Here is a 21,933-nt window from a genome sequence, read left to right on the forward strand (position 1 = left end):
AAACTTACATAAATTAAAGAATAACTTGTAATGATAGACTTACAATTTAAAGAGCTAAATTAACAACTCAAAATCGGATATAAACCAACAAACCTCCCTTGAATAATAGTTCTGTATTTCAACCAAACGATGAATCAATTCTGAACTTGATGCAATTCGGATCTTACTTTATTCCTATCTTAATTTTGTTGTCGTATCATCAATTCCATTCAAACCTATATCTTACCGGGAAAACACGTGATGTAAGTAAAGAAATAATCAGTTTACAAAGAGAAGCAACTTTTCATTCCGAAAACGTTGTTCTTCATAGCTTCTTATCGTTCAAGTTAAGTTCATCTCCTGCTTTCAACAAGAGGAGCAAATGTATTGAAGCAAGTATCAAGAAATGTTCTGCTGAAGGTGATAACCAGTAAAACATTCAATCTGACAAACGAAGTTGTTCAAATTGTCCTGAAACTATTTAAAAGAAGTACACCTAACTCCTAAGAGACTTCAGAGGCAGGTTGAGCCACACCAAAGTTCTCTAGCAACATGGTCAGTGACTCTGGTGAGCATATTCGGTACTTCACCTTTCCAGAAGGCAAAAGGAAGACCTCAGCCAATTCAAGCTTTTCTGAAGTTAGACTTGTGCTATCCATTGTCTTTCTAAGTACCTTTAGTGCAAGCTGAACTGCCTCTTGTCTTGTCATATCATCCTTGTAGTCCTGGCTGCAGCCTTCCAGCCACTATAGTTCCCACTTGGATCACTCATATAAAGCTGGAAAACATAGTTTTTGTCCCAGCCCACAAAGAGAAACAAAACACCAAATGGACGAAGCCCACCAAATTGTGTGTAAAGCTCCTTGCTTGGTGTCACAGAGAGACTGGACAAGCTGTTCAACGGGCATTGGTTCTTGGTAACATTGGTTCTTGGTAAGCATAAGCATAACGCCGGGCTTGGACCCTTGCAGTGTTGATGAGGATATTGGCATCGGACATTATCCCAGCCACAGCACATGCTACATGATCATCAATCTTGTACATCTTCTCAGCTGATGTTGATGTCTGGAGGAGTTTGGAGGTGACATTATTTTCACCCACTAAACAACCCATCTTTAGACAATATCCCAATAGCTGATCCTGCATGGCCAATTGCCTCTATCACATAGTCAACTTGGTAAAGGCAGCCTTCTGGAGAGAAGACTGTTGTTTGCCTATCATACCTTCGAGACATGTTATGTTACCCTGAAGACAAAAGAAGGAAAGAAATTCAAAAACTGAAAATGTAAGAACCTCGGCTTTCATGACTAAAACCAGCCTAACAAAGAATATTACCCAGAACTATGAAAATTTAATTGGGGAGACTCCATCACTCAATCCCATTCATTTATGAACATGCCTTTTCATCTTTCATGATCTTCAAATCAGATGAACATGACCTATTTTTGCACTGAATCAAAACCAAAATAAAGCCAAAACAAAGTTTTTGACTTGGATTTTTCTAGTTTCAAACAAAAGTTTCTTGGAATAAAGTTTCCTCCTACAAGAAACTTGGAAGAGACAGCAAGAGTGAACACTCCCAAATGAAACTTAAAAGGCCATATATGGCAAAAAGAGGTTGTCACATAGGCGAGATTGAGACTTATAACATAACTGTGTATATAGGATACCCTATAGTCAAACAATGCTCCTCCAGGACTTAAAACTGATGTCTTCCCTTGAATCCTAGACTCATGTGCTATGATTTAAACACTTCGTCAATGGGTTACAATGCTGCAAGCATCAGATAGTACTTGTTTGACATTCTCTTAAATTCAACTTATGCAACACATTGAACCACCCAATAAAAGAAGTAAAATTATAGCATAGCGTATTTTAGTTTCTCAGTTGACAGTCTTAACCTCCAGAGGAAAAGCCCTCAGAAACCCCACCCACCAGCAGTGGGGTGGAGAAAACTTATAATGGTAACGCAGAAGAGTAGGAAAAAAAGGTGCCAAAGAGGATCTTATATCTTACAAATAAGAATCAACCAAAAATACAGAAAAGAAGGTTTGTTTTTGACAAGGAATTGCTTTCCAACATGGCAAAAACAATTGGAAAGCCAAAAATGTTATGGCGTCATTCCAAGATGAGAATATTTTAAGGTCACCCGTAGTGTAGCAAAAGAAGATACAAATTTTTTAACTAAAAAAGTAAGAAAACCATTTTTAAATCTTAATGAGAAAGATGAATGCAGAATATAAATGGCTTCCATGAAGCAGTAAATTCAACATAGCAGAGTATAAGACAATAAAGAATCCCCTCTTTACTTGTTCAAGAGCCAGTGAGTGTTATATAAGACAATAAATAATCCTATGGAAAATATATTTTAAACATGAGTGAAAATACATAATCTCCTCCAAAACAAGAAAATCCTAATGAAAATGCCAAAAGAATCTGAAAGGAAAAGGAATAGATTTTGGCTACATCACCAAGGCAAACCCAGTGAGTGTGTGATTGGCTAGTGTTTACCCACCTGAAAAAAGAAAAAAATAACAATTAAATAAAACGAAGAAATGAAGCAGAATTGCAGCCAAAATTAAAATATAAATTTCCAAGTTGGCATTCCGAAATATTTGTTCAGTCGACTTAATTGACTCTTAGCAGCTGTAATTGGGCCAAAAATAAAAATGGAAAAACCATGGAAAGAGTTCATGCGATAGTTACAAATTGAAGGTCCAAAAGAAATTACCTTGGATTTCACATTTTCTTTCCCAATGTATTGGAAAAGTTTATTCGTGATACATCAAAATAAAGCTTTTTTTCTTTCCCAGTGCAATGAATAAAGGAACTTCAATTGCATTATTTCTAATATCAACATTAGAACACACTATACGCTCTATTAAAGAAAACCCACTTCTTAAGACAAGCTTCTCGCTGAAAATTCCAACACTCAGAAAATAATCGTCTTCTCATTTTTCCCTTCGTTTTGTTAGCAACCAAACAGATCATTAACGAAAAGTTCAAGGCAGATGATAACAAAATCAATATATTATATTATATACATTAATGAGTATTCAACATAGTGGAGAACAGAAGCAAACCTGAAGAAGGAGAAGCACGTTTGTGCTGGCCTGAGGATCAAGAAATCTGAAAGATTTTCAAAGGAATTGCTGTTTCGCCAGAGTGCTCCTAGGGGACATGTCGAGCCGGCTGGCCCATATCCATGTGGACTATTGATCGGGTTATTAAAATAAAATAAAAGCCTGGTTTTAGATAATTTAATTTAAAAATAATTTGAAATTGGAGTATTGGCGCCCTCTGTTTTCCTCTTAAAACCACTTTTCTAAATACACCCTGTTAAGTAATTTAAAACGTTACGGAGTTTCCATTGACACCGTCTTTTATTCCATAAATATCCTATTTCACTCTTTTCCTTAAACAAACAAGGATCATGCTACGGTGTTGCATCTAGCCGTTAGATGCAGTTGGATTAGTGAGGTCCACTGACATCCAACGGCTAGATGCAACTGTGGCACGGTGTCACAGTTGCACCTAAGGTTTGCCCAACAAACAAACCCCATCCATGATCAGGGGCGGATCCAGCATGTGACCAGTGAGCCCCCACTGGCTAAAAAAAAATTGTAAAAATAAAAGAGAAAAATATTTTTGTTTTCTAATTAGCTCTCATTAAATTTATTAAAATAGTCACTATAAATTATAAACTCCATAAAATTTAAACTTTAACTTTTAAGAATTATAAAAACCTATATTTTAATTAAAAATAATGATAGCCCACCACCCAAAATATTTTATATTCTCAAAAATATGATTAATTCTTACATTTTCTATAATAATAGTAAAAAGAACATTTTCAGTAATAAAACTCATGAAGAATCATCTTTGGAATTGGATGAGATAAATGATAGTTTGGTTGTTTATATAAGAAATAATAAATTTAATAATATTGATGACAAGTCTATTGCATAACATTTTTAAAATATGAAATTCCGTAGAGAATAATTATAAATGTATTAACAAATATTTTATATATTCAAAATTTTAGTTTTTTATATTTTACTATTATCTAATTTAGCCCCCGATAAATTATTCTTCTAGATCCGTCACTGCCCATGATAACTCTTTTCTTCATTTCTTTAGATATTTAAACAAAAATTTATGTGTTTCTCGCTAACCATACATCTTGTGTTTCTCTTATTATTTAACGGTAACCATGCATTTTATTAGAGTTGAGATTCTAACCCAATATGGAAAATAAACAAGCTGCTTAATATCTATATATTTAACAAAATTTACATCAAATATTTACACATTATTATATATATGTATGTATGCACGTTCAGGAGACATGCTTTTAAATATAAGTTTAGACACAATGTTATAAATATTAGATTAGAGGTAATCAAGGGTTGAGATCAAAGATAATATGACCTTTTTTAATTCTAAAATCTAAGAAATAAATGCAGTGGATCCCTATAAATTATTGTTTATTCTACTATCTCTTACTTAATATATTCTCTCTTTCTCTTCTATAATATTAGCCTTCTCTCTCTTATGAAAACAAAAAAAATAAAAAATGTAAGAGAGCGCATAAGATGTGACAATAAAATCATATGAAATGTGCGTAGAATGCGGGCTGATGAAATAAATAAAGTGAGACTATATTTAATCACACTTATAATTTAATTAACTCCATCTTTTTCTTAATTTTGTAAAATTACTCTATTGTCTTTTCAAGCAAAATTAATAGTGCTCTTGCAAAAATAGGAAAATTTAAAAATCTAAAACCTTGAACAACAGCTTGTGTTTAAAATTCTACTTTTGGTAAGAGAAACCCTTTTGACACCCCTCAAAATTCCTTGGAAAACTCTTTTTAATTGAAATTACTTAAATAACCTAACACAAATAAATTCATGTTTTGTTTTGAATGAAAATTCAATTAAATAGTTACATAAATTATTCTTTTGAAAAACTTTTCACTCCCATCCCATTTAATAATTTATATTTATATTTTAAATTTTAATTATTTTTGTTTGAAAAAATTATAAGAGTTTAGAATTATGAAAAAATAAGAAAAAAATATAAGATAAATTTAATATTTTCAGGATTTGTATGTAATTTAAAAAGAAATATTTTTTGGCAAAATTTTGAGAAAATAATTAATTTTAATATATGAATTTACATTTTATCAATTTAACTAAGGATATTTTAAGAAATAAATTTAAGGAGAATGATATAAGGATTTTAGAAGTGTTACAAGTTGTTCTCTTTGGATAGATTGATAATGGATACGTCTAAGAGAACCTAGCAAGCCCATCTTCAGTTTCAAACAATAAAATAAGCAAGCCCATTTTTCAAATCTCTAACAAGGTTTTTTTTCAGCAGGAATGAAAATCAAGAAAAATTTCTGGATTTAAAAAAGAAGGTGATTATGCTGTTATGTTGGACAATGCATGTTATTATATTGATTGTTAACATCTAATCCAACTCTGAAGGTTGGATAATACCAAGACTCAACATCTTAGCAGCAAGAAACTACATCAACCACGAACATTATATCCTTCAAATGTTCTGCTCTCTGTTACTTTCTCTCGTAATTACATGAGAAGTCCAAGAGATATCGAGATACACACAGTGACATTTACAAATAAACGTGGACTCCAAAGATTTTCCTTTTTAAATTAAATAAATAATACAGCGCCTGCAAATAGATCATATTGCCACCACTACTGCTCTTATCTATTTTTAGACGGCGAGAAATAATCAGCAATGGTGAAACCTCGTTTAACTCTATGAGGTCGCTTACTAGGTCGGAGCCAGGCCTGGATTTCGTCTTGGATTTCTTTTGGTAATTCATCAATCACCGAGGGGTCAATCTCCTCAATCCTGAGTTTCCATGATTCACTTCTTTGTTGAATCTGATCTGAACCACACCTGTCAGTGGATGTGCTTGTGGTTGCAGCCTCTGCTAGTCTCTCTTTTGGTATATTAACTTGATTCTGATTAGACTCAGACAAGCAATCACCTGTCGAATTATCTAGTCTCTCTTTTGGTATATTAACTTGCTTCTTATTGGACTCTGACAAGCAATCACCTGTCAAATTATTGTCTAACCTAATTAAGCCCTTACAATGGGAGAACGTATTTTTTGGTCTAAATGCAAAACCTCAATCTGTTCTACATAAGTAAATAGGATGAAAAAAATACCCAAGGGCAATAAGGTTTCAGCATGTTCAGTATCATGGTTCCCCGAAGAGCAAGAGAGGTCGCCGCTCTTGAAGAAATTCAAGATTGAACTTGCTCCCTGACACAAGAAGACAAACAACACAAAACAATTCCCTCAAATCTGAACTATTATATATAAACTAACGGTATGTTTGGAATTAAGGTGCTGTGGTCAATTAAGGTCAGGATCAGCGTATTTGTCCAGATATAGCTACAAAACCAACTATCAATCCCCAAATCTCATTTATCAGATATAAGCATTCAAACATGTAAAGAATGTTTCCCCATCACAAGAATATCACTGTCTGAGAACACAAATGGTGATTGCAATGTGATTCAGTAAATGGCAATAATCACTGAAGATAAAATGAAGGGCATGAATGAACCTTATCTTTTAATGCACTTTTCTTATGTTCCTGCTGGTTGGATTTAATCGGGACAGACCTCATCCGAGAGTCATCCCTATTCTGTGGCTTATTCTGGTCCAGGCTTGAAGAACTTTCAGTTCCTGAATGAAACCATTGACCTTGATCGCCATGTGTAAAATAAATATGAAAAGGCACCAGAGGGAATTAAAAGAAACAGCATTATATGTTAAGACCTGAGGACAATATTAAAGAGATTTATTGGGTGAACCTACCTGAAGTCTGCTTTGATATGGAGCAAGATGGATCCTGCTCGAAACAGAATCCCAAATTAGACATGTTCCCCCACGAAATATTTACCAGCCAGACATATAAGATCAATGAATTGCAAGTGGTTATATTTTGATTGTTTCTTTAAAATAAAAACAATAAAATAAAATAATAATAATTAAAAAAAAAAGTATTCATCATAATTTAGAACTAAATCTGTTCAAAGAAATATATGCCTTCAGTAATATCACAGCATCAGCTGTGTTCTAAAGTCATAAGTGCCTAAATTCTCAGTAAAGTTAATGCAGCAAATTTTCATTTTAAAGTAAATTGTTCTCAAGAGTCCTTTCTGATTTGATGATCTTAAACAGATTCAAGCTGGCTTCCCAGCTGCATATATGTCTTAACAAGTCCAACTACCATCTATACATGTTGGACTGGCTGCGTGAAACGTCGACGGGGTTAACATTCTCGTAACAACATATTTATTATCATGAAAGAAAGTTTTCTTGGAAAAATTAAAGAAAAAGCAATCATACCAGCCCGTTCCATGTATTTGCTTTCATTTCTAGTTGACCCAAATCAGCCATAGAATGTTCGATCCAAACTTGTTCACCAGGTAACTCATTTTGCAGCTCCGTTGAATTCAGTGTTGAATAGCTTTCATTCCCTGAACGAAAAGAGCATCCTAACAAAGCTGAACACAAATGACCCAGAAATGCAGGAAAGTAAAATTTAAAACACCTGAGGGGGACAATGGTGCAGCATCGATGAAGTTGTCTGGTAACTGCTCTGAAGTCGAGCCGAATTTATCTGGGCCATTAAAGTATTTCATGATTGAACATGTTCCCTATGACATTTATTGTACAATGAGTATTAATGCATTAAAATCATTATCGAAGATAAAAATCAAGTGTATATAACTGAGGAAAAGAGTATCTATGCAAACAGAGAATTTCATCAATTCAGATTAAATAGATTTTCTTTAACTTGTTCTAAGATAAATATTTCAAGATAAAAACCACTTACAAGAAGACAACAGCGCAGTAGATACAGAGATCATGCTATTTTTCAACAAACTAAAATAGCAACAAAAAGAAAAAGAATGCAGAATATTTCCAAACTGTTACGGTTCTTTCCTAGCAAGCTAGAGACAGGGAACCCTTAGCATTATCACAGGCAGAGAATAGATTCCCGTTCATCAGTATTGAACAACAAAAGCCCAGGAATACAAGGAGTCCAAAAACATACAAGCACCAAATATTACAGACCAAGTGAATTTGAACTTACTGAAAGTACGGGAACAATTTTACTAGCTGAAACAGAAAGAGCTGTTATTCTCCACCCACTGTAATGACTTCCTTGAGTCTTAACTCCAAATGAACCCAAAAATTCACGTAATCCAGCTTGAAACAGGTTGAAGGTATCTTCTTGAATCTTGGCAGTTCCATACCTTAAAGGACACGACTTTGAAGGAAACTTTTTACGAGAATCTGAATCACTTGACTGCAGGAGAACTCTAATCAGAAATGTCAAAATAATAAATATAGACCAATTGACGAAAAAGAAGTTGCCAATATAGCATCAGTCAATATAGATCTGGTAGAAATTGGTACCTTGAATGCACTGGCATGAAGAGTGAGTGTGTGAGCAATCCGTTTGTTTTGCTCCAAGTCAGAGCAAAGACGCTCACTTAGTTCTTCACAGAGTTGATTCAGCCAATGTTGAACCTGAGGAAAAGTAACAAAGCCCCATTGATTAATATGAAACTAACTCTAATTCACCTCAAGTGGTTTTCAACTTCCATGATGCACAAATACATACATAATTTAGAATTCATAGACTCAACGATTTCAGATCATAGTCTCAATATATATCTCCAGATTTTTGAGTTTATCAGAAATGGAGCAATCTAACAGCAAATATGTTTTAAAACAAATAATTTACAACCTAAGAAAATTTTGGGTTAATGATAAAATGGTAACAAACAGTAGATTACTGAAAATATTTAACATGTCTTATGCCCAAGAATGCACTTAATCTAATTGTTAAATTGGCAAAATAAAAATAATAAATTGCAAAGAAATATCATTAAGTGATGTGAACTGGTATAACATGATCTACAAATAAATAAATACGTAAATATATGAATTAGGATTAACTACCCCCTGTTCAAAGAAGTTCATTCTGACTTATGAATCATTTCATTATTCCACTTTATATAACTTAGATACAGCTAACATGTGCTACTTCCAACTTTAACATGTTAGATATAATCTCAGTCATTCAAAGTACATCAACCAACATAATATATATGGTCAAATTTAACAATTTAGAGAAATAGATGCACATATTATGTTGATTAAAATCAAAAGCTGCAAACCTTCTTGTCACTGAAGGGAGAAAATCTTTCTCAATACAATACAAATTCATTTTTTGTATACAAATAAATTCTTAGCTAAATCACTCTTTTGTGTCACTTACACATGGGATAACAAGATTATACAACCTAAATTATGCGCAGCCTCTACTTAAGTACAACATATATTTTTTAAAAAAGAAAAATTGAGTTGTGTAAATAATAAATCTTACAGAAGCAACTGTCTTTAAAGCCCGAGGACCAGGAAATGACTTCCCAGAACCATGGCTTTTGGGGAGAAGGCGTGCTTGAACTTCTTCACCATTAATTCCTCTCGCAATATTCCATAACCAAGTACTTGAATGCATATTAAAAGTACAAATAAAAAACAGTAGCATATCAATTAAATAAATAAGCATAAAATTCTTTCTTTGTAATTATCTAGAATTATGGAGGAAAAAAAATAAATATAATGGCTAACCTACCATGAAGCTTAAGAAAATATTTGGCATATAAAGTTCACTAAAAAATCAAAATAACATGAAATTAAGTTTAAAGGAATACATAATAGTTAAGAGTGAAAGCATCTTTCAAGAAGAAAAAAAATCTAATACACATGTAAAATCATTTTTTTTTACTATCTAAGAAATTAGAAAATTCTGAATTTTGTTCTGTAATTGACAATTACCCAGTATTGAAACCATAACGTTCTTGCAGCTTATCCTCTGAAAATTTCAATAGATCTCCAACTGTGGTAACACCCAATTCATTTTGTAAGGATATGCCCAGCTTCCCACCAAGCTGTTTCCTGCAAACGAAAGTTTCCATTATGAAAATATATTTCATCTCAGAAGATCATAAAAAAAAGCAACCGCTCTACCTTAAAATAAATGAAAGGAAAATTCTACATTTTCTTTATTGGCAATGAATCGAGTAGCCCTTTCACGGATGAGAAGGGCACAGTAGTTTGTTGGGCAGGTTTATTCATACCACTTGCAAGTTTAGCCAGCATCTGCTATCAAATTCATACATAAGGTTTACTACAGGAGTTCCCAGAATCCCAGTTATAAAGACAGGCGTATGGAAGACATAACGCAAGCAAAAAAGTAAAAGACTGTTTCAAACCTTATTATGAGCAATTCCAGCAGAACAAGTAAATTCAGTCTCCTTTAGAACTTGCATCCTAAGCTCTGTAACAATAAGGACACCACAAGCTAATAACTTATCACGATGATCAGCATCACACCTACACAGCCACTCCTTCACAGTTGCTTTGGAGTCATTTCCATCCTGAACTTAATGACAAATTAACTGTAACAATTGCAGGAAGCTGATAGTAGGGAATGTTAAAAAAACAGAGCAAGAACAAACAGGCAGTTCACAAAATTCAGTGTTCTCATGTCTAATCCAATGTTAAAAATCTTATTTGCTCAGAACAGCATGATATTCACTCACAAGAAAAAATTCTGAATTTCTCTTTTAAATTCAGTAATAGAAAAGAAAGTGAACGGAAGCTAGTACTTAAAAATTCAAAGGACCACAAGATTTCCATGTCAAAGTAGAAGGATATAAGAAAAAGTTAAGCGGCAACCAGAAAAGAGAGACATAGTGCCCTCACCCCATGCTTCATCTACTTTGTAACACTGGAAAAAGAAAAGGAGAAATACAATTTTTTTTCTCTTCAACACTCATTTCTTTTCTGGAAAGTCAGCGTGTGTAGTTTAAGGAAAGACTTCAAATTCTCTGAGCATAAAACTTTTTCCTAGACTTCCCTATCAAAGTTCAAGCATAAATTATTTTCAGCCAGAACTTGAAAACACTCATTTATCATATATGTGTGATAAGTCACCCTTAGCCGTCAACTCTTGAAGCAAAACCCAAAAGAATAGTAGACTTGGTGTCTTACATCTCACTTTATGGTATTCTGCACTGTTTCCAAGAGTAACATTTTGAATATTCCAATATTAGATAGTGTGGATACCCCCTTCCACCAAATATGCACATAGCATAAAAAATAGGAAGCAGAGCCATTGCTCAATGGTTTTATGGTAAGATAAATGAGGAATGGGCTGTAAAATTTTAAATGATCAATGATCTTAAGAGCTCAGTGGGCTTTCCACAATTAAGGACCCGTATCTAAATGTCACCCACTTCATTCATTCAAAGGCTGAACTATCAAAGTTTAAGAACTACTGAACACATAAGAATCTGCAGAATCAAAAACAATGACTTATACCTTGCTTTCAAGCCCCAAAATATGTGATTTAAGAGCTTCCTCATCTACTTCATCCAAGCTTTCTGGAGGAGTTTCTGCTAGCATAGCTTCTGCAGCGTCAGTAAGGTCAAGATACACTTCATCAATAGAAGCCCTCTCACATCGGCCCTTCCTAGCAAGAATGGAGACCACCTGTAATTTGATAAAAGTCCAGCATAAAATATAGTATTTACAAATAGAAATCCATAGAGAAAACATTTCAACTACAGATACCTCTGAACCAGCATTACGGTATGAACTCAAATCAGCTTTACCACGGGCTACCGGGACTTGGACTAGCTCAATTTGTGGACAAACTTCCTTCGCCTCATCACCTCTCATTGAACTGACAACCATGCATTACATATTTACATTCTGACAAAAATCAGTTATAAAAGATTCAAGTAAAAGTAACTAAGGCTCCATTGTGGTATAGCTTATCAAGTATCGATTTTACGAAAAGGATGATATTTGTTTCACTCACAACTTTTAGTTAAAAACTTATAATTAAGTAAAATAAGGTTATGGTACGAAAAAGATATAATGGAATTTCTAAAATAATGTAGGCTGTTTTGGACAGATTAACATTTCAAAAAACTCCATAAGTACTTATCAAAGAAGATAAGAATTTGAATGGATGTAAAATAGCTTGTTAGATTATTGAGGAGATCCACACAAATTTGGAACCAAATGCAGAGAATAAAAAATTAGAAAAAGCTAATAACTCTTCTGGTCATTCAAAACTCTGCATCAAATCGACACTAAACGAAAGCATTTTGCTTACCGCTTCACACCATAATTACGGGCCTCATAGCCAACAGCAATCAAGCCCCCACCTTTCCACTCATTGTACTGTACCACAGCAGTAGGTAAGCCTCTTAACTTTGGTTGCTTCCTCTGCTCCACTACAATTAAAAACAAACAAACCCAAAGAGCAAAATTTCAGTCAATTCACCAAATTTTGTTTAAATTCAGAAAAGAAACGAGGGGTTATCAGATATTTTCTGCCTCGCCAGGCTTATAAAGTAACATGAGACAGAAAATAGAGAGGGAATTTCTAAATTATTATGTACAGGTTAAACGAGAATAAAACAAATACATAAAATTTTTATAATTAAAAAGAAAACTTAGGGAAAAAGGAGAGAGATTAAGAAACCTTGAACGTAGAAGCAGTCCAAGTCGACGTGAGCAATGATCCGTGCACCAGAAGAATCTGGTCTCGCCACTGGCATTTTCTCTTCCTGCCCTTTCTTTCCCTCCAATTCCAAATTTATTGATTAATTAAAGAGCGAAAGAATCTGAGATACTTTAAAAGTCGTATGTGTAATTCAGAACGGTGTCGTTATATGATTATTCGTGCCGTGTCGATTCAGCAGCCACAAATTAAATTAATTTTGGGCGTAATGTCGTGATTTCAAAAATAATTGATATCAGTTGTAAGGTAGAAGAAATCTCTAAAGAAAATCAGTTAACTATTTATTAAAATTTATTTTTTAAAATATCGGTAAATTTTAAAAACAGCCATTTTTATTTAGTAAATTTTTATATTAAACTATTGTAAAAATACAAATAACTGAAATATTGAATAAACTTATTGTGTATATACAATAATATTTATTGTATATATATAATAATTGATAAAAAATAAATATTTTTATTTTATTTTCATAATATAATTAGTAATAAAGTAATCTCTTTCATTTACTAATGGAATAAAAATAATTTTACATTTTTATTATAGACATATGGATATAAGAAGGACTTTTTGAATTCACCAAATTACGCATTAAACCTGTCTTTGGAAATATTTTTTAATTATTAAAACATCCCTAAATAAAATTACAATTATGGAAACTAAAATACAGCAAAAAAAAAGAATTTTTACTAGGAAAATTTATAAAAACTCCATAACCGTTTTGTTTTATAGATAAAAATTTCCAATAAGTAAAAACACTAATTTTATTCAAATTAGTAATGGTGAATTCTACATGTAAGGATAACAATAACAATAATAATGATAATAATTTCCTGTGGCTGTTTGTTTAGAAAAATGAAAGATTGCCAAAAAAAAAAACAATATACTTTCCCTTAAAAAGTAATATATAGTTAACAAAAAATAATACACGTGTAGCCCATGGCGCTAACTTTCAGAAAGGTTGTTGGGTAGTTTCCATTTGGAAGCGGAACAGGAAAGCAATAGGAGAAGCCAAACAAAATGAAACCTCCGAATTAGAGTATCAAAGAACTTGACTGTTTGCTTGGTCCCAAATCCCAGCAATAGCTCCATGTTTTCACAAGGGAAATTCCATCGTTAATGAATTAATCTTTATTATCGTTACTAACACGAAGTTATTTTGTTTTTTTTTTTTTTTGGGCTATTCTATGAAATTTTTACTCAACAAGAATTTTATACTAAAAGTATTAACAGTGAGCCACATCATTATGAAATTTATATGAAAGAAAAAAATAAATTCATGAAAACTACATCCCCATGTCTTCATAAGATCTAAATCAATTAATAAGGGTTTAAAAATGAATTTAATGCATAAAAACATTAATATTATATAAATTGAATTTAGTAAAGAGATAATGGGTATTTAAGTTGAGCTGTCGAGTGAAATTTAAAATTTTAAAATTTGAGAGTGGGTTTATTTGTTAAATGAGTGTAAGTATACAACTAATCAAATTATAAGTATGAAACTACTCCTTCCTCCTTCTTGAATGTCATAAGATGTGGTGGTTTGATAAAAAATGATTTAAAAAAAAAATAAACACCAAATTAATTTTTTAACATTTCAAAATCACTTCTAAACCTCTAAAAAATAATCTCAAATAAACTCTTAAATCGCTTCAATCCCCAGGTTTAACCGCCTCAATGGGGATTGATTTCAAATTGATTTCTATTATTATTAACCTAAGAAAAAAAAAAAAACTCCAGTTAGCATTTTATGAAATAATCAATTAGTCATTCCTTTAATTTATTTTTTCAAAAATAAGTCCCTCAATACCATTCAGTTAAACTTCCAAGGGCAATACTCACAAAAAGATTAGTCCATTCCCTGGACTACCTAAATTTTAAGAAAGACGACTAACTGATTATTTCAAATTCATAAAACCATTTAAATTAATAACTTATGTCGAATCCAGACATCTAGATATGTGACACAGGAAAAGGTCAACTTTGATGTCCAAAAATGCAGAAGGTAATGATGCAGAGATAACTTTCCAGCCTGTGATTACTCCAAAAGATGGATGCAATAACAATTGATAAAGAAAAGCTTCTGATAAAAACCTTTTCTGATGTTCTTATCTCTAACCTTGAGAACTAGAACAGAGCTACTTTACTCCTTACATGTGAAGAAAAGTGCTCCGAAAGATTGTCTCCAGTAAAGATCATGGAATCATAAATTCTATCCATTAGTGCATAAGCTACTCAAAACATCAAGGTTAAGAGAAACAGGAAACTGATTCTCCAACATTGAGAGACCCCAAAAGAAGCCATATGAGATAGAATCAGTAAGAAACAAATCAAGGAATAATGCTCCTAGTTTAGCAAATGGCAACAAGATTTTGGTGTTATTTGTGGCTTGAAAATTCCTCGGTATATAATTTTACAATCAAAAGAACTATTTTTGCTGTAACAACATTTCAACTTCTTAAAACTTCTACAAGGCATCACAAGAGGTATCATCTGATCTTCATCAAAGCTAAGCTATTGTTTCCAGCTTCTGAAAAATCTTATTGGGGATAGAACGTACCACAAACCATTTGATTGTCCTGGTAAAGTGCATTGCAAGCCAATCGCAATATAATTCAGACGTAAGCACAGACTAGACAGTCAAGTTATGGATGCAGGAAACCAGGCATTACATAGGTGCCCATTCAACGCACCAAAGCAAAGAGCGCAACTCTTATTTTAGGTTAATGTTAAAGCAAAGATAACTAATTTTTTTTTTTAACAAGTTACCGTGTATGTGAATTCCAGCAAAAGTTACTCTAGTTCTTGTTCTTGTTCAGATTTTAGAAAGAGTAGTTATTTTAACAAGTTATCTATCTATTATCTATCTCAATGTCTATCTCATGCAAACATGCAACCACACCCGCACACTCCATTCCACGGAAACAATTCCTGTAAAAGAGCAACCATCACTGCCAGGACAGTATATCTACAACTCAAAACCATTGATTCTATCTTCCCTCCCTACCTCCCATAGATGCACGTGTCTGAAATAACTCGGATATAGGAAATCAGATAAGATTTTCAAACATCAAGTAAGAAATTATCAGCTCATTTCTACCTATTCAACACAAAAAATCTTTTCAAACATTAATTGGAAATTCCCAAGATCAAGCAACAGGAAATGCAAAACACTACGAGCAACTCAAATGTAAAATTCAAACATGGCACTAAGTATCAAAATGTGACAATACCACATTAGAAACTGGCACGTACATCCAACAATCAAAACTGTATCAATATTTGAGAACCCAATATTCACTATTAATGACACTTACTCACGCTCCCCGACTGAAAGTAAGTATCTGGGCGAGTGTTCCCAAAACGGCGAAAGCTAACAAGGGGCTGACATCCAGTGTATCGAAAACAGGGGGGATAATATTCCGAAAGAGATTCAAATAAGGATCACACAAGTCCCGAATGGCCGAAAGCGGCTGCCTTTCCCAAGGAATGTTGGGGAACCAACTCAGCAAAACCCTAACCAACAAAACCCCACTGTAAATGTCAAGCCACTTGGCCAATCCCGCCGCCACAACCGTGAGCGGCGTGTTCAAGCTCCCGCTAGGGCGCTCACGGAGAGCCGCGAAGAACAAGGGCCCCACAGACTGAACCAAATTGGTTGTTGGTTGTGGGAGGGTTGGGATTTTGGAGATGGCGAATTTGAGGAGAAATCCGGAGAGAGATAGGAGGGTGGTGACGGTGCGAGTTGAGTCGTTGAGCAGAGGGGAGAGAGGTGTGATTTTGGGGGTCTTGAGGGGTAAAGTTGGGAGAGATGAGGATGACGATGTGGCTGCGGCTTTGATGGGCAGGAAAGAGGGGGAGGCACGGCAGGGAGATTGGTGGAGGGTTTTAGGGTTTGAGAGAAACGGCGGCGAACGGAGGGATAGTAGAGCGGCGCCTGTAGCCATTGTTTTGCTAGAAAAGCAGAGAAGACCAAAGGTGGATTGGCTTTTGCTATGGAGATAACGGAGACCTTGTATGCTTTTCTTATATTGTTGCTTCTCTTTGTTTAAACTTTAAAGTTGTTTCTTGTTGAAAAATTAAATTTTCGAATAATCACGAATACCATTCCCATTTTTATGCAACCATGATTTCTTTTTCTTTTTTTAATGTGATTTATAAAGCGATCATTGCCCAACTAAATAATCTCCATTAAAATAGTCAAATGATAATAAACTTAAATAAAAATGTTACCTTGATATAATCTATTTTATATAAATTAGAGATTAAACTATTTTATTTATAATAAATAAATAAAAGCTGCTGAAAAGAGAAAATTAAGAAATGAAAACGAACCAATTAAATTAATTGGACGAAGTAAATTTAATATGAATGAATTCTTATCCTGTGTAATTACAAAATATGTCATTATCTCTTTTTTTTTTTTTTCAAACTACTGGTGATTAGACATTTGTTGTTTTATAAAATAAATAAAAAACTTAAATATGAAATAATAGTGAACAAATACAGAAGAGAAAAAAAAAGAACAATTCACACAAGAGAAAACCACACATCTCTTATAATGAAATATTAAAAAGGCATTTCTTTCTTTATTTGAAAATATCAGTATATATCGTCTTTAATTTGTATCAATAAAATATATTCCATTAAAAATTCTAATTAGAATATAGATATCTACAAAGTAAAATTCGAACGCCATATATAAATATACAACAATGCCATAATCAAAATTTGAACAATCAAAACATTATTTCACACTAAAAAACACTAAAAAAAAAGGAGAAAAATTAAAACAAACAGGTTAAGAATATTTTTGTTTTTTACAATCACTTTTATATCATCTTGAAAGAGTAAATATAGGCAATGGACAGACAACATGGTGAAGTATTTAACAAGAAAAAGGCTTCACTGACTATCGGGTTTGACTAGAAACGGTTTTTTCCTGAGGTGTCAGTGTAGTTAGCACTTAGGAGCGTGTATACAATGTAGAGTAATATTAGATGCACAATTAGAATAGAAATTTTATATCTGGTGTCGCAATAAAAAAGAATGATGCATCAAAAATTGTCTAAAATAAATATATAAAATATTAGCTGAATACACACTCTCCAATTTGTAAATGATAATGCCCAGATATATATTTTTATTTATTTTTAGGTCCTTCTTTCTATTGTTTGCAAAGGAAATTCGTGTACGTGACCGGGAACGGAACTAGAAATTCTATTGAAAATTAAAAGTAAATAACTAAATTAATTAATTAATTAAAAGAGTTATGTAATGGGTCAATTAAGCGAACAAACTGAAAATTAAAAAGTGTAAGAAACTCGAAATTCTTGTCAAACAATACTATTTTAATTAAATTAGTAATTAGTTGAAAATCACGTGATGGGTACTAGAAATTCTTGTCCAACAAGTAAATAATACTTTAATTAAATTAGGAAAAAAAAATCATGTGCTAGTCCATTATGACATTGAAGTTCCGGTCCTATAATACAAAAAATCCGAAAAAGAAGTTAATAAGAGAAAGAAAAACTTCAGACTTCAGCATAATTTATAGGCCAAAGCGACCCAACAGTGAGCAGAGAAAGAAACCCCCTGCAGCCATGAAGAAGTTCCGGGTTGTTCTCATTTGTACCCCAGAAATGGGCAATCTCGTTCCACTCGTTGAATTCGCGCATCTGCTGACCAATCGCGACCGTCGATTCTGCGCCACAGTCCTCATCATGACCGTACCAGAACGGCCCATCGTCAACGCCTACGTCAAATCACGGGACGCTTTGGCCACAACAACTGATGCTCATAATATCAACTTCGTCTACCTCCCTTCTGTAGACCCTCCCTCACCGGATCAGTACAAATCCACTCTTGGCTACCTATCTCTGTTCATTGAAAAACACAAACCCCACGTAAAGAACGAAATCACCAACCTCATCGAGACCGAGTCAGACTCCGAAGACTCGGACCGAGTTGCTGGGTTATTCATCGACATGTTTTGTACTTCCATGACCGATGTCGCTAATCAACTCGGCATCCCCTGCTATCTTTACTTCGCTTCACCAGCGAGCTTTTTGGGATTCATGCTTCACTTTCCAAACATAGACGCCCAGATCGCGAACGAGTTCGTTGAGTCAAATACCGATTTCTTTGTCCCCAAAGACTCGACAACCGAGTTGGTGATACCGAGTTTTGCCAATCCCTTACCTCCTTCTGTTTTACCTTCGACGGTGTTGAAACGAAAGCGAGATGGGTATGTTTGGTATCTTCGTCATGCTGCGAGATATATGGAAACCGAGGGTATTGTTGTAAACACGTTTCAAGAACTTGAACCTTACGCAATCGAGTCGATTTCTGTAAACGGGATGCCACCGGTTTACCCGATCGGTCCGGTTCTTGACCTCAATGGACCGGCTCAATGGCACCCAGACCGGGTTCATCATGAAAGTATCATGAAATGGCTTGATGATCAGCCTCCATCGTCGGTGGTATTCCTGTGTTTCGGGAGCATGGGAAGTTTTGTTGGACCCCAACTGCGAGAGATTGCAATCGGGTTACAACGGGTCGGGTTTCGGTTTTTATGGTCAATCCGTGAACCATCCAAGAGCAAAATATATCTTCCTGGGGAGTACACAAACCTTAAGGTTAAGGAGATGTTGCCCGAAGGATTTTTAAATCGGACGGCTGGAGTTGGGTTGGTTTGTGGGTGGGTCCCACAAGTGACGATTTTGTCCCATCAAGCAATCGGAGGGTTCGTGTCACATTGCGGGTGGAATTCCGTGTTGGAGAGTCTATGGTACGGTGTACCAATTGCTACGTGGCCGCTTTACGCTGAGCAACAAATGAACGCTTTTGAGTTGGTGAAGGAATTGAGATTAGCGGTGGAGATTAGATTGGATTATAGGGACGGTAGAGGTAGTGACTTGGTGTCGGCGGAGGAGATTGAGTGGGGGTTACGGCGCCTGATGGACGGTGATGATGAAGTGAGAAAAAAGGTTAAGGAAATGAGAGAGAAGAGTCGGACGGCTGTGATGGAGGAAGGGTCATCCAATAAATCTTTAGGGTCATTGATTGAGAAAATAGTGGCTGATGTAAGAAATTTTGAAGCTCAGAGGAAATTGATCCACTCGACTTTCCAGTAGCTTGGGTTTGATGACGGAGACGACTGGAGAGATAGTGGGACTTGGGGACTGAATTTCGTCACGACAGCTTTGTTAATTTCGAACATTATCATATTAAGGCCATTGTCATTATTAAGAAGTGGCTTGTTAAGCCTTATATACGGTGTCAAATTTATAGTAATTCATAAATAATTTTTTTTTATGACTCAATTGTTATAGGTTAAATAATTAAAGAATCATAAAAAATAACTTACAAGATATAATTACATATATTATAATTTAGTGGTTGTCTAAAAGGCGAATCAGAGTAAAATTTTTTTGTCGTTATTTTGGTTTTTATTTTAATAATAAAGTTGGGTTTGATTTGTTTTATCTATGATAATATAGGTGAGAATATCAGCAAGTCACTTGCATTAACAGAGAGAGGAGGGAAAAAGGAAAAAAAAAAAAAAAAAGAGTACTAATAAATATATTCCAAAGTTTTATCATAAGTTAGGTATTGAATTATGGCTGGCGGTGTCCAAGGTAGGAGGCATTGGTAAAAGTTAATTGAGCATTGAAAAATCAACAGCCATTACTAAACCGATTATTTCATGTAATTTATAATTAGTTAAAATAATGTAAAAATGAGTTACAAATCAGTGAATCAATGTATGAATTATGTTTAGATTATTTTAATTAATTGCTGATTACTCATTATACATTAATTATCTTCAAATCAGCTGTTATTTTTTTAAAAATCAATTTACTTCATATTTATTAATAAGATTAAAAAAATTCATCAATCAACCTTCAATTTTCCTTTCATCTTAAAAAAAAAAAAAGGAGAAGAGGTGATGTGAAAATAATCAATTCACAATAGGGATAATCTAAAATTTGCCCAAAAAATAAGCTTACATTTGCATTGAAACCATGTTAATGTTTTTTTTTTCTATTTTTTACTTGGTATTTTGTCGAAGTAATACAAAAAAACCATGCCACAAATAATGGGGTAATTTTTAATGTTCTAAATGTGGGTTGACTTAAATAAGAGCATTTTCATTATGTTGATAAGAGGTGTATAAATAGATTTGATTAAATCAGGATTCGTCCGTAGTGATTCGAATTCCTGCAATAATGAATACGAGTTGGTGTTTGCACAAAAATGCTATAACTACAATTAATTAATAGTCGAAGTGCACCATAAATTTTAAGCCATTGTTAACTTGGCAGGGACTGTAAAATGGTGTTGAATCATTGATGGTAGGAAAATCAAAACATAGAAGATGGATGCCTTGTGATTCGACAAGCGTCGATTTACGATTTCCTAGACCACTTGGGTCCACCGAATTTTAAAATCAAAAGCATTTTTGTAATGAATAACTTAGGAGAGACTCGGAGAGATATTAATAAGAATTAAATTTAAACCAAATCAAATTAACTTGATAGAATCAATAGTGTGATTACATACCAGCAATGAGAATGTAAATTCTGGAATCAAAATGAACGACGCATTTACTTACAAAAATTAAGGTTTGGAATTGGAATCAAAATAGTATTGGACTAATAAATTTAGGAATCATTACTAGAGTTCTAATTCTTAAGGGGAGTTTAGGAATAAGAACTTCATTCCCGTAAATGATTTTTTTATCCCAACTAAACTTTTTAAGACCCATTTTATCTTTGATTTAAATAATAATTAATAATTAATAATAATAAATTATAGCTATTTTAATAAATTATATCTGAAGTAGTAGTAGTAGAAGTAGTAGGAAGAGGATGATGTCATTGAGTTGGTGGAGGAAAAGAAAGTATTGGAATGAGGGCCTGTCTCCAGCTGCTAGAAGTTGTAGGCAAGGCAAATGAGTCGGGGGGCTGTTAGAGAGCCCAGCTGCTGGAAGTTCAGATAAGGCAAAGAGCTCAACAACAGCTTATAACTTACATAAGTTAGCTACTGAAAAGCTCAGCAGTCGGAAGCTTAAATAAAAAAAAAAAAAAAAAAAAAAACATAGAGCTATTGAAGAGCTTAGCAACTGAAAGCTTTGATAAGACAAACAAATATAGTTACTGGAGAGGGTAGCAATTGGAAATTTAGATAAAACAAACAACTCCCAACTCCCGGAGAGCATTCTTTGAGTCGCGTTAATTTTTTATATGTCACTTATTATTATATAGTCCCCATTTATTAG

The 21,933-nt window shown here is 33.7% G+C and overlaps 3 protein-coding genes and 1 pseudogene across 6 annotated transcripts; 1 reads left to right on the plus strand and 3 right to left on the minus strand.

Annotated features, from left to right (window-relative positions):
* Nucleotides 1-262: 262 nt before the first annotated feature.
* LOC127900231 (proteasome subunit alpha type-4-like) lies at nt 263-3,215 on the minus strand (annotated as a pseudogene).
* Nucleotides 3,216-5,515: 2,300 nt separating this feature from the next.
* On the minus strand, nt 5,516-12,774 carry LOC102631204 (DNA polymerase eta). 4 transcript variants are annotated; one of them, XM_006468506.4, is made up of 16 exons: nt 12,609-12,774; nt 12,237-12,357; nt 11,687-11,798; nt 11,435-11,605; nt 10,324-10,488; nt 10,107-10,210; nt 9,887-10,006; nt 9,432-9,555; nt 8,456-8,569; nt 8,130-8,345; nt 7,584-7,689; nt 7,379-7,509; nt 6,845-6,878; nt 6,591-6,730; nt 6,187-6,283; nt 5,516-6,073 (listed from the first exon to the last, which is right to left on the minus strand). In XM_006468506.4, the coding sequence occupies exons 1-16, from the start codon at nt 12,682-12,684 to the stop codon at nt 5,715-5,717; spliced, it is 2,190 nt and encodes a 729-aa protein (XP_006468569.2). In that variant the 5' UTR covers nt 12,685-12,774; the 3' UTR covers nt 5,516-5,714. The 4 variants fall into 4 exon arrangements, with proteins under 4 accessions (XP_006468569.2, XP_024951004.2, XP_024951003.2 ...); XM_025095236.2 differs by having other exon boundaries at nt 10,107-10,213; XM_025095235.2 differs by having other exon boundaries at nt 6,591-6,712; nt 11,435-11,798.
* A 2,162-nt stretch (nt 12,775-14,936) lies between these two features.
* LOC102630904 (hypothetical protein) lies at nt 14,937-16,765 on the minus strand. Its single transcript, XM_052435396.1, has one exon. It carries the CDS (start codon nt 16,595-16,597, stop codon nt 15,968-15,970), a length of 630 nt encoding a protein of 209 aa, XP_052291356.1. The 5' UTR covers nt 16,598-16,765; the 3' UTR covers nt 14,937-15,967.
* A 1,252-nt stretch (nt 16,766-18,017) lies between these two features.
* On the plus strand, nt 18,018-19,970 carry LOC102630599 (UDP-glycosyltransferase 43-like). Its single transcript, XM_006468502.4, has one exon. The coding sequence runs from the start codon at nt 18,116-18,118 to the stop codon at nt 19,784-19,786; it is 1,671 nt and encodes a 556-aa protein (XP_006468565.2). The 5' UTR covers nt 18,018-18,115; the 3' UTR covers nt 19,787-19,970.
* The last annotated feature ends 1,963 nt before the right edge of the window (nt 19,971-21,933 follow it).

The sequence above is a fragment of the Citrus sinensis genome, chromosome 2, assembly GCF_022201045.2.
Source record: "Citrus sinensis cultivar Valencia sweet orange chromosome 2, DVS_A1.0, whole genome shotgun sequence".
Taxonomy (NCBI): domain Eukaryota; kingdom Viridiplantae; phylum Streptophyta; class Magnoliopsida; order Sapindales; family Rutaceae; genus Citrus; species Citrus sinensis.

Bases quoted from the DNA above. Each gene is read 5' to 3' on its own strand.
- LOC102631204 (XM_025095234.2), bottom strand. From the start codon at position 12,684: ATGCCAGTGGCGAGACCAGATTCTTCTGGTGCACGGATCATTGCTCAC. The intron at 10,489-11,434 runs GTATAAGTCATT...CATTAAGTTCAG, and splicing joins TTTTGGGGCTTGAAAGCAAG to GATGGAAATGACTCCAAAGC. The intron at 7,510-7,583 runs GTGTTTTAAATT...CTTTTCGTTCAG, and splicing joins TGCACCATTGTCCCCCTCAG to GGAATGAAAGCTATTCAACA.
- LOC102630904 (XM_052435396.1), bottom strand. From the start codon at position 16,597: ATGGCTACAGGCGCCGCTCTACTATCCCTCCGTTCGCCGCCGTTTCTC.
- LOC102630599 (XM_006468502.4), top strand. From the start codon at position 18,116: ATGACATTGAAGTTCCGGTCCTATAATACAAAAAATCCGAAAAAGAAG.